Source organism: Podarcis gaigeae (genome assembly GCF_964106915.1).
Source record: "Podarcis gaigeae genome assembly, chromosome: 7".
Lineage (NCBI taxonomy): Eukaryota > Metazoa > Chordata > Lepidosauria > Squamata > Lacertidae > Podarcis > Podarcis gaigeae.
Window position 1 is genome coordinate 89220263 of NC_139683.1, and position 11837 is coordinate 89232099.

Below are 11837 nucleotides of genomic sequence, written 5' to 3' on the forward strand. Positions count from 1 at the left end.
GTTGCTTCCATAATTCCCCATTTTCCTTAGCATTGAAAGAGACCACATGTTTAGTAAGTTAAAAATGGCTTACTTAAAATTCTTCAAAGGTCAGATTCATACAGCAGCAAGAAAAGACAAACAGTTTAACTTGGGTTCCAAAATCATACATGTTTCTTAATTATTTGTATAGAAACACAAAGTTGGTTTGCATAAGCTTGGTTGGTCTTCATCGATGTTGCTCCCTCGTTTGGTGTTTGGACTTCCAGACAGAGAGGCAGGAGTCAGTTATAGTCTGTTGCCAATGCCTAAGCCAACACCGCTCACTTTGCTGTAATCAATAAAGTTGTGGCCTAAATTTTGCCCAATAACTTAAACTAAAATTACGTGTCAGTGTGAAGTTATTTTCAGGGGAAGGGCTTGGGGGCCTCAGAACACAAGCAAAACTAAGCAGATAAAGCAGAAGCGGAATATACACTAAAATCAAGATTCTAAATTGGTTTGCTTAACTAAAATCATTTTTACCCCTACCCCACAAGCAGGTGGTATCTCACTAGGTGTAATTCCACATCCTGGATGTTGTAACCAATAAGGGTGTCCACTTGGGTGTCTCTTGGGTGTCCACTAGCCACATGAAAGAGAGCCTCTGAAATGGAACAAAGTTTTCAGATACAATCACATTGCAGGGTGGGAATCTGATATATTCTGGATATTTTAAGATGCACTAATAAAATATGCCTTGTTATAACCACATCTTTATCCTGAGCAGTCACTTTTATAAATCCACACAATGCTGCAGTTTTATAATTCATTCCTGAATTTACTCCTAGGACCTGGATATAATTTATAATTCATTCCTGAATTTATGTACACTCCTAGGACCTGGATATTAAGTCCACTCAGCCTTTCTTGATTTTCTTGCAGGAGAGACACATCCTAAAAATAGAATCAATTTTAAACCTAATCTTTAAAAAGGAAGCCATTTCCTCTTCATTATTCTTACTGCCTAATTATTTCGCATAAGCAGTTAGCACAGGAGCCGACAAATATAATTCATTTTCAGGCATACTAGTTACTGTGATTGGGGCTTTGAAAAGATTTAAAACATAAATGTTTTTTAAAATGCTGGAAAGATATAACCCCCCTCTTTTCTTTTTTTTTTACTTTTGTTAAGGTGCTAACATTAGTCACTGCTGTTTTTGTAGCAGAAAACTGCAAACTAGAGTAGCATCTCAGCTTCTTACCTGAGCATGGAAATAGGCTAAGGAGCATTCCTTTAAAATGTGTATGTCCCACTGAGATAGAAAATACCTCCTGCATTTTTCACTGGTGCTTCTTTATTTTCAGTAGAGTGGCATAAAGAGGTTTTAGTAGCAAGGTGTTGCCTTAATGGATCTCATAGACATTGTTTTCATTGCCCTCTCATGCTTCTCCAGTTATGGAAGTGGGGCTACGAGGGGCCTTGCACATCACAAGCCATGTTCCATTACTGATACAGCTTCTGCATTTCTGAAGAACCAGGGATCACAATTTCAAGGGTGCACTGTAATGTCAGTTGTGAATGCCACATTAATATTTTAATTGCCAGCTTTCCCAATAACCATGGAACTGGTGACAGGGGAAAAGTTGTATATCTCAAAATAAATATCTATATTGCAGGGAAAGATGGTCACTTAAATGTGCACGTACCATTCACAGTGGATAGCACTTCCCTTGCTAATATATAGATACATTTCATGAAAGCACTGATTTCTGTTTAGAATGAATTCTTATTTCCTTTTCCTTCCTTTGGGGCTGTTTAGCTGTCTAAAAATAGCTTAGAAATTACATGCTTCTAAAACCTAACTTGTGACAGAATAGCTACAAGTCCTGTTATCTTGTAGCCCAATATTACACAATATCCTGCACAGCTGTCTTGTTTGGCAATAGGTAGCATAATGCCTGCTGTTTAATTAGGCTTTTTATCTTACATTTGTCTGAGAATGTCAGGAGTCTTCCATGTCGCCTGCTGCTAATTAGTTGACTAATTAAATAGTTAGTGCTTACTTGCTGATCACAGGGCTAACATGTAATGAATGTTTTAGTAATTGTTATTGTTTTATGCTATCTGCCTTTTGCCACATGAATTGGCTGGAATATGTGCCCCCTTTCCCCACTGTTTTCCCCTTCGTACTGAGGGTAAATTATTCCAAAGCAAAACAATACAATGGTTTGTCATGTGCTCAGTCTTACTGGAGTAGCTTCATTCAGATATTGTTTCTTTGCATGGGACAGAGATAAATAGGGCATGTTCTATCTTGCCTTGTTGTGAAATCACATTTACAGTGGATGTTGTCCATGACAAATGTGCCACAAACCCAGTAGAGAAAGTGCCTTAAATTTGCAACAATCAATTTAACATATGTAGTTATACAGTACATCCAAACATATTTTTGGGGAATTATCTTTAAATATATTCTTTTGCTAGCATAAATTGAATACTTCTAACCTGGGTTTTATTTTCTCTATGCACAGATCTCCACCATGTCTTTCCTTTCATTTCAGTAGAGGGAACAGTTCCTCATATCCATCCCTCAACAGGTATAGAGCAGCCCCACCACTGAAGTAGATGAGGAGACAATTTGCTCAGCATGTGAATCAAATGTGAATCAAAGCACACACAGACCTTTGAGTTGGAGACAATATTCAGCTCTGTGTGTTTGTGTGAATGGCAGTGTGCAGAGGCTTCCATACATGAGACAAGACCTAGATGTTCACAGATTCAAAGTGCACATGATACCTGTATTCAGGCCCAAATAATTGTACATGTGTAAAAATGCTCCATATACCATGCCAAATAGGCCACTTTGCACCAGACTGGTATGGCAATGGGGGACAAAAACAGCATTGAGATTTACATATATTATCTGACATTCCCCACTAATTTATCTTTCTATCCTGCTTTTCTTCTGCGGACCTCACATCAACATACATAGCATGGCTCTGCAGCCACTGACCAGGAACAGATTTACTCAGTTTGAGCAAGATGATTGCATTATCTGCCTTCAAACCATGTGCTAGAATATTTGCCTTCTAATGGTTAAGATTTACAAGTTAGTGTAATGCTCACAGTGTGTCTGACATTTACTGAAAAACATTTTTTGAATATTGCCGGGAAAAGGTGTGTTTTGGTTCATTAAACAAAAAAGTAACTACCCCATCCATTGGAATCATTAAAAGTACTGATGATCTGACTGATTTGCCATTAATGAAAAACATAGAAAACAGCAATCTTTTATTTCCAATAAATTGGCAACATGATCCTTTTTATTTTAAAGCCAAGGATGTTGAGTCCTTCTTTTCTAGCTGCCCTCTAAAACCAGGCAATGAAACCCAATACCTTTTACTTATTTCCCTAGATACTCTAATCCCTACTGCTTTACAAGTATCTTTGAGCTGTTCTTCCCATTTTGTAGTCACAGCAACATGAATCTCTGCTGGAATTATTTGCTTCAATGATGCAGGTGCACTTGTTTAATGCTTCATTGGGTTGAGCTCTTAACTTGAAGCTTTGTTTTTTAACCAAAGGGTGCCCAATGCTTGTACAACACATGGCATTCAGCATTCTTAACCTACCGTAAAAGTAGAAGCAATTCTTCTTAGAGATATTTCATAATTTCCCTCATTTTTTCCAGTGACCAAAAATTTGTTTTTGTTTTATTTGCTTTCAGGTGGATAGCAAGGAAAATAAACCTAGGATATATGAATCACTATTGTGTCTGTAATGAATTGAGTCCTTAATCAAAATTATTGCATAGATGTAATGCAGTAATTCCCAATTGTGTGCTGTGAAGAACTGTTACTGTGCAACAAGCAAAAAAACCCCAATTATTGGCATGCACACAGCGGGGCTTATTTCTGAGCAAATATGCACAATCTTGTATTGTAAGAGTTTTTGTGATTCAAAATGTTCACCAAAAGAGGAGGCTGTCCCCTAGATCTACATTTTTCACTACCCTGACCTTGCTGCTTCCAATCAGCCTCTTCTTGAGGCAGTTAATTCTGCCCATTTTTAGATTGTGTGTGATTGAATGATTTCAATCATAGGAGCCAACTTCTAGGGGCTGTGGGGGCTTCAGCTCCCACAATAAAATATTTGAGGGGGCTGGGCCCCCACAAAGTGGATGGGCATTCCCTTTTTTAAAAAAAAAAATAATATTTATTAAAAGTTTCCAATTACAACCAAATAAAAAACAGAACATAAAATCTTGTTTTCCATAACATCTTTCCAGGACTTCCCCTCCCCTCCCCCTCTTGTATTCCAATTCTTACTTATAAATTCAGCAATTTCTTATCCCAAATTTTGAACTTATTGTCATTGACCCAATTTAAAAATATTTTCCCATCTCCTAAAATCGACCTGTTCCCTTCCACGCGTTCCCCCCTTTAACATACATTACAGATTAAAATATAATGAAATAAAATGTAGTTTAACACCCTTTGGATTCCAAATTTCCCTCCCCCTTTTCCTGGTTGCGTTCCCAAAATTTATCAACATGGGAATCATTTGAAAATCACCTATTGTCATGTCATACCAAATGCCCTAACTCGTACTCCTTAATTGGGGGAGACTTTAATGCTCGTATTGCCACAAACTGGGACCTACTAACCAAGTCCAAACGGTGGACTCCCCCATGCTTGGACAACTTTGACTTGGAACCTGCCAGAATTAAAACTTCAAAGGACAACAGAGTAAACAAAGCAGGAGTGACCCTTTACCAAATGGCCATTCGCCTGAATCTAGTCTTCTTGAACGGCACCTTCCCCCCCGACATACCGGGGGAGTTCACTCACCTGGGACTAGCATCTAACAGTGTTATCGATTACTTCTTGATCTCTGCAAATTTGGCCGTTAATGTACTTTCCTTCCAAGTTGAAAACCAACATTTCAGTGATCACCTTCCAATAGTGACCACTTTGTCATTGTTCCGGTGTCAGAAGGACTATAAACACTCAGTCCTTCTGGAAACCTCATCATCGACCAAAATAAGAGGGATCAAATGGTCGGAGGCTGTGGCCCAAAAATACCAGGAATTTTTTCATAGGGAAATCATTGCCTATCTACCTCAAGTAACTACTGATTTACAAGACTTCAATTCGGTTTTGAAACTTTTTAACCTTCTTATAACAAACCTTACCACTTTTTTTACATCACCTCCTCAAAAGGCGAAAGTGGCGCATTGCAGTACTGGGGCCCCTTGGTTTAACACCTCTTGCAAACAAGCAAGATCCCTTCTTCATTCTATCTATAATGAATACAAAAACTCTAATGCCCAGGCTCTACCACCCTCCTATTTACAAGCCAAAAGAGCATACAAACAGACTTTAAAGCTGGCCAAACGCGAATGGTACCAAAAGCGTTGGCGAGCCTTGATTGCGGCCTCTAGATCCCGCAGACCACAGGAATTTTGGGCTCTGATAAACAAAAGAGGAAGGAAGTACCCACTGGCGATTATCCCTGCGCCCACATGGGAACAATTCTTGAGTAAATATTTCTCTTTGGCAGAGGAATCCAACTCATCCACGGAATTCCGAGCCGACCATCTACCTTTGTGGCCCTCTACCGACCCAGAGCTGATAATGGACTTGATACTAGATCTGAAAACGGGCAAAGCCCCTGGGCCGGATCTAGTCCCTGCTGAGGCTATTGTTGCGCAACCGAGGTGGTGGGCTGAAATTCTGGCCAAAGTCTTTGATGCAATTAATTCTACGGGGCTTATCCCTAGGTCATGGAAGGAGGCCGTGATCGTACCAGTCCATAAAAAGGGTCCCCCTGCTGACCCAGAGAACTACCGGAACATCAGCCTTTTGTCTATCATCGGGAAAATCTATGCAAAATTTTTGCTGTCTAAGCTGTCCCATTGGGCATACGACTCAAATTTGATTGGCCATGAGCAAGCGGGCTTTAGGAACAATTATTCGACCACGGACCATATGGTAATTATGTATCATCTTGCCAGAAAATATTCTGCCCCGAGTCGGGGGCGCCTATGTGTCGCTTTCATAGACTTAAAGGCCGCCTTCGACAGTATCCCAAGAAACTGTCTATGGAAGAAATTAGAGAGATGGGGCATAGATAGAAGGCTGTTATGGCTTATAACCCAATTACACTACGGGTCGTCGGCTAGAGTGAGACTCACACCGGCGGGAAACCTATCCAATGAGGTCCCAATAAATAGAGGAGTGCGCCAAGGCTGCATTTTGGCCCCACTCCTCTTCAACTTGTTTATTAGCGACATGAAGCTCTTTCTGAGTGAGTCTCAAGCCAACATTCATGCCCCCCGCCTAGCTGATTTTCGCTGCCCTCTGCTCCTATATGCTGACGATGCAGCGATCCTTTCCTACACTAGAGTCGGTTTATGCAGAGCTCTAAAGATTTTTGCGGCTTATTGCAAACTCAACCATCTGACAATTAATCATGGGAAATCTAAAGTACTGGTCTTTACCAGGTCTCAGAAAACTTACAGCTGGAAGTTAGATGGAGTCCAATTAGAACAGGTTTTCAAATTTAAATACCTGGGAGTCTTTTTTCACTACAACCTAAGCTGGAAGCCACAGATACAGTTTTTACTGAACAAAGGGAAAACAATACTTTACACTCTACTCCAATTTTTTGCGGTCGACGGAGCCTCCCACATCCCTTCTGCATTGAAGGTGTACCACGCAAAAATGGTTTCCACCCTCTGTTATGCTGCCCCACTCTGGGCCCCAGGGTCCAATTTAACATCGCTGGGGACATTGCAGAATCAGTTTCTCCGTCGCCTCCTGAAACTCCCCATGTGTGTGAGCAATGCAGCCATACATCTGGAGCTAAGGACTGCATCATTGGAGACTGTCATCTGGAAGCGAGTCTTTGGCTACTGGCTGTCCAGCTGGCATAGGCTTCCCGACCATTACCTCTTTCAGTGCCTCTGGCGGGATGACTTTGTTAATCCGTGGGTAGGAAAAATCCATGCCAAACTTCTGAGCATCGGAATTTCCCCAGCAGACTCCTTAAAGATGAACCTACGCTCAGCCAAAAGCCTTATCGAGCAAAGATTAGCAGACATTGAAAATCAACACAACCTCTCCAGGGGTGGGGGTGTCTGCTCCCCCAGGTATCATGGAATAACCCCACCACTTGGCCTTCCATCATATATGTCATCTCTTTCATCTGTACCACACCGACTTGCATTTATTCGTGCAAGGTTCAATGTTTTTCCATCGAACCTGCTGAGCCACAGATTTTCCAAGGGTTTGGTGTCTCCGCTATGCAAGTGTGACGGGAAAACAGTTGAATCTCTTCCACATATAATGTTCAACTGTCCCTTACATAGCATAGCCAGGACTAAATTCCTGGGTCCTGCTTTACTGCGTTTGGTTGGCAGGCCTGTTGAGTCACATGCCGCACTGCTTTTGCAGGATACAGATCCTTCTGTAACTCTGCAGGTGGCGAGATTCCTGAATGCGGTTATCTCACACACAAAAACCACAAAAAAACAACATCAACAACAAAAACTAATCAGACAGTTATGATGAGAGTGCATGACGGATCTCGTCTCCAGTTCTCCTTTTTCTGGGAACCGTCCCTTGGATCTTTCCGGGCCCCAAGCTGTTATTTGTCACTGCTCAATGACCCACCCTTGCATCGTGGTGTTCCCCTTCTGTTGTTAGATGTATTGGTTTTTATGTTTCTGTGCTTTTAGGTTTGTACACATTTTATGGGCTAATAGCCGTAAATAAATAAATTTGATTTGATGTCTTCCTGGAGCTCCCACAATTTATTTAAGCCATAGTCCTTTACCAGTCATCTTTAATTTCGAATGTCCAATCTTGGAAGGAGTCTGTCTCAAAAAGGCCCATTTTTTCCATCCAGATTTTTATACATTAGGAGTAAAAACTCCAATTTTATTTCTTTAAACCTTTCAGGTCTGGATGTCCCAAATGTTCTTTCTTTCAACTTTATCCAATTCTTGTTATTCTTGTTGTTCTTGTTGATCTCTCTCCTTTTCTTTTTCTTTTTTCCTGTTTTCCTGCACAAATGTTCTAATTCCAAAAGCTTCAAATTCAGCTGCAGAGGCTCTGTTATTCAGGAACGAAACATAATGCCAAGTCCCTTCCATTTTTCAATAGATAAGTCTATTGTCTTCTGTAGTGTGTCAGCCTCTGTAGTCAAAATAGTGTTCCATTTCTGCAGTTTCCCAGGAGATAGAAAGTTCTATTCAAATTCCATGTCAACAACTTGTAATATCCCTCGGCTCCTCTAGGTGGGTTGCAATAACTCAGTTCCCTTCCAGATCACCCCAATCAGTCCAAATAGCTTGTTATTCCTTGTTTTAAACAATTTGTATCCAATTTATAACAAATGTAACCGGCAAAGTCCTTGTAACAAAGTTCTCATTTTGTTCTTCTGCTTTGACAGCTCTTTGACAGCTGTCAAAACCTCTCTTTGTCTTCTCCCGGCGCTCTCACAAAACGCTCCCAGGGTTCCGGGGGGGGGGGTACTTTTAAATCAATTCCACTTTTCTCCTCCAGCTCAGTCTTATAGTTTTCCGTCGCGAAATTAATATCTTTGTAAAAATAGGGTTGCACTCGATCTTAGATGTCAAATCCTTTGCTTTAACTCCTCTACAACGGGGGGGGGGGCTGACTTCCTTTTTGCGCCTCCCCCGCTCGCTCCGAATTTTTTTAAAAAATTGTCCCCCTTTTTAGTCCAGGTTCCAATTACTCACGGGTTATTCTTTTAGGTCCAGATTTTCAATAGAAGAAGCCAGCGCTCTCCGTCGAATGGCATGCGGCTTCGCTCGGCAGGGGAAGCGGAGGACTCAAAGCACCACCCCCCGTCACCCGTTCCGTAGCCTTTAAAAAGGCTCCTTCGCGGGCCGGGGGGGAGCGCAAAAGGTGCCAGCCGAGTCACCATGTCCATGGGTTTCAGCGCCCATGGTTTTTGAGGGTCCCCACGTCGCCGGCGCGGTAGGACCCAGCCCCTGCCGAGCAGGCTCCCTCCGGAGCTCGGAGGGAGTCCGCCATTTGGCGATGGCGCCAACCCGGAAGTCGCTTTCAAATCATGTGTGTGCACTTCATCATGTGATTGATTATGCAGGGTGGGGCTTACCTGGACCTCCACAATATTTTATTCATGTTGGCACCCCTGATTTCAATCCTTGTGTTTCCAATATTTTGTAAGTGGACCGTCTGACTGGGTTGCCCCAGCCGCTCTGGGCAGCTCCCAGCAAAAAATAGTAAAAGCATTCACAGAGTGGGTGCAACTATTGAAAAGGCCCTCTGCCTGGTTCCCTGTAACCTCACCTCTTGCAATGAGGGAACTGTCAGAAGGCCCTTGGAGCTGGATCTCAGTGTCCGGGCTGAACGATGGGGGTGGAGACACTCCTTCAGGTATACAGGCCCGAAACCATTTAGGACTTTAAAGCTCAGCACCAACACTTTGAATTGTGCTCAGAAACATACTGGGAGCCAGTGCACTTCTTTTAGGATCAGCGTAACAAGGAACTCTGGCTAGTTAGATAAAGGGGGTGCTCCAAATATCTTCTCCATGGTTATGCCAGAGAAGTAGAGGGAAGTGGAAAATACATATTCCAAGTCCTTTTCACCTAATGATAAACTATAACTTAACCATAGTTTAGCACTGTATCCAAATCAGCCCTGCGAAATATGGGAAGAGAGCAGCTGGTAGAGATTGGGTTGTCTTAATACTCTTCAGTGAAGGTCTCACCCTATCCATAAACTGCATTTCAACATTAGGACCAAGAATACACTGAGCAGTTGGTTCTGCAAATATATGGAAATTATGGTAACAATGTGTGGTTGTTTTTAAGCATCAAAATAGTTTGTGAAAGCCAACTAGATTACTAATGACCACATTGGCAAAGCATATACCTTTAGCTTTTGCATGATTGCATATGAAATGCTGAACTCGTAAGTTGGTGGGGAAGTCAATTGCTTACAAGTACTAAACACGAACATAAGCTAAGTCTCAGCAGTGGTGCCTCCACAAATCTGATTTGGTGTTTCCCCTCTTTCCCCCCTCATTTAGTCCACATCTGAAATTTAACAACCTAACCTTGATTTCAACTCATGGACTTCCTGGGAAAGAAGAGTCAAATTGTCTACATAACCGGTTTTTATCTAACAGGTTTGTTTAAATCATTTTCAGTAATGTTGGACAGACTGAAATGTAAGCATTCTTTTCAAATTGTGAAATATATATCTGTTATGTGGCTGGTTTGTGTAATGAATGACAGGGACAGTTGTTATGTTTGGCTTTCCTACTTTCCTGTGATCCCTGTCATCTGTCCCTACCTGATCACTCCCCAATTTGCCTTTTTAAAATGTTGGGGATGCCTTTTACAATGTTGTTCGTGTAAAAGTCTGAATGAACTTCTATTCTTCAGGTTTCAGCCCATAACCCCAATGTTCCTAAAATTTAAAACTCACAGACTGGAGGGGAGAAGGATGCATCTTTCTAGCTTAGGAACACATGCATGTAACTGTTTACACTTGATCATTAAGACATCAAGTGTAGCTCACCATTTCACCTGCTGCAGCTGGTAACCTTAATTTTGAACTGTTGATAGCCTATTATATTAGAACTTGTGGGAAGATTGGAAATTTATAACCAAAAGGAATAATACCTTCTGCATTTACATCAATTCAGGACAAGTCTTGCTGAGTAAATGACTCCATAAAGTAGTCTTCAGCAATGAGTAAGGGGACAGCTGGTGATCCAGATTTCTGACCCCTGTTCTAGAGGGAGTTCTACAAAAACCAGCAATTCAAGTATTGCCTTCTTTGTGTACATTCATGATAATGATGGTAGATTGTAATATTTCAGTAATATCTCTATAAGCTTTAAAAATAAATGTGGAAGAAGAAATAATTACTGTTCTTAGAATCAGCTTTCAGACTTGGGGCAGGATCTCCTCACCCAGGCAACTGGGCAGACTGCAGCTTGTGACTCTTCCCAGTGGCAGAAGAGCCTGGTGCAGGGGGGGTGGAGATGATGGAAATCCCATCTCCAGATTTAAGCCTAGCTGTCTGGGTGAAAGATGCTCCACAGTTATCAAAACACCTGGTGCTACATGACCTTGGGTGAGGATATAATGGGAAATACTCTGTTTCAAAAGTTTTTAACATGGGGGCATTCCAACCAAACATGAATATATTAACCAGGTTTTCCACAACCCTTCCAACATAAAGGGGAAAGAGAGGGGTTAATTTTTGCCTGTCTAACTGCATCCAGTACCAGCAGAGAATGACCTTGAGTGAGACCTCCTGTAAGAGAGCAGAGATTTTTTTTAGGGGGGGAGTGGTCCAGTTACCCTCCCATTTGTGATTTTCAGTTGGGTGGCCTATTTCTGATTCCCACACCATGTGGAGGCCTCTGGCATCTCTCACAGGTCAGCAATGACTCACAAGGTGTCAGTGAAGTTAACTCTTTATCCAAAGAAACAAAACAGCTCAGGCCTAGTGAGCACAGCAACCCTTCCCAGTAGGTCTTGCCCCAAGTTGCTCCTGCCACCTGCCCTGACACATGACCATTATTTCTATGAATAACTTTGCATCTCCGTTCACGAGAGCTATCACCCTATATGATTTGGCTTTCATAAGATCTCCCTGGTTTCAGAAGTAGTATCAGTTTTGAAAAACACCATGTTTGTGGTGCTTCCACCACCTCTAGGATTGAATTGACTTGTCGGACATAGACACAATAATGGCCATTCAAAGGGGACACTACATTGGTGAGAAGCTTTTTAAAAAAGCATTTCACAGTGAGCTTGCCCCATGGCTGACTAAATTGTACATTCTTTTTAAAGGTCCAA

The 11837-nt window shown here is 41.7% G+C and overlaps 1 protein-coding gene across 2 annotated transcripts in view; it reads left to right on the forward strand.

Moving 5' to 3' along the window:
* Nucleotides 1-11837, forward strand: part of CFAP61 (cilia and flagella associated protein 61) — a 136638-nt gene that overhangs the window by 80431 nt on the left and 44370 nt on the right. For both annotated transcript variants that reach the window (XM_083748569.1, XM_083748568.1), the window contains exon 19: nucleotides 10052-10150. In XM_083748569.1, the coding sequence (XP_083604695.1) occupies nucleotides 10052-10150 (99 nt within the window). The remainder of the gene's footprint in view (nucleotides 1-10051; nucleotides 10151-11837) is intronic.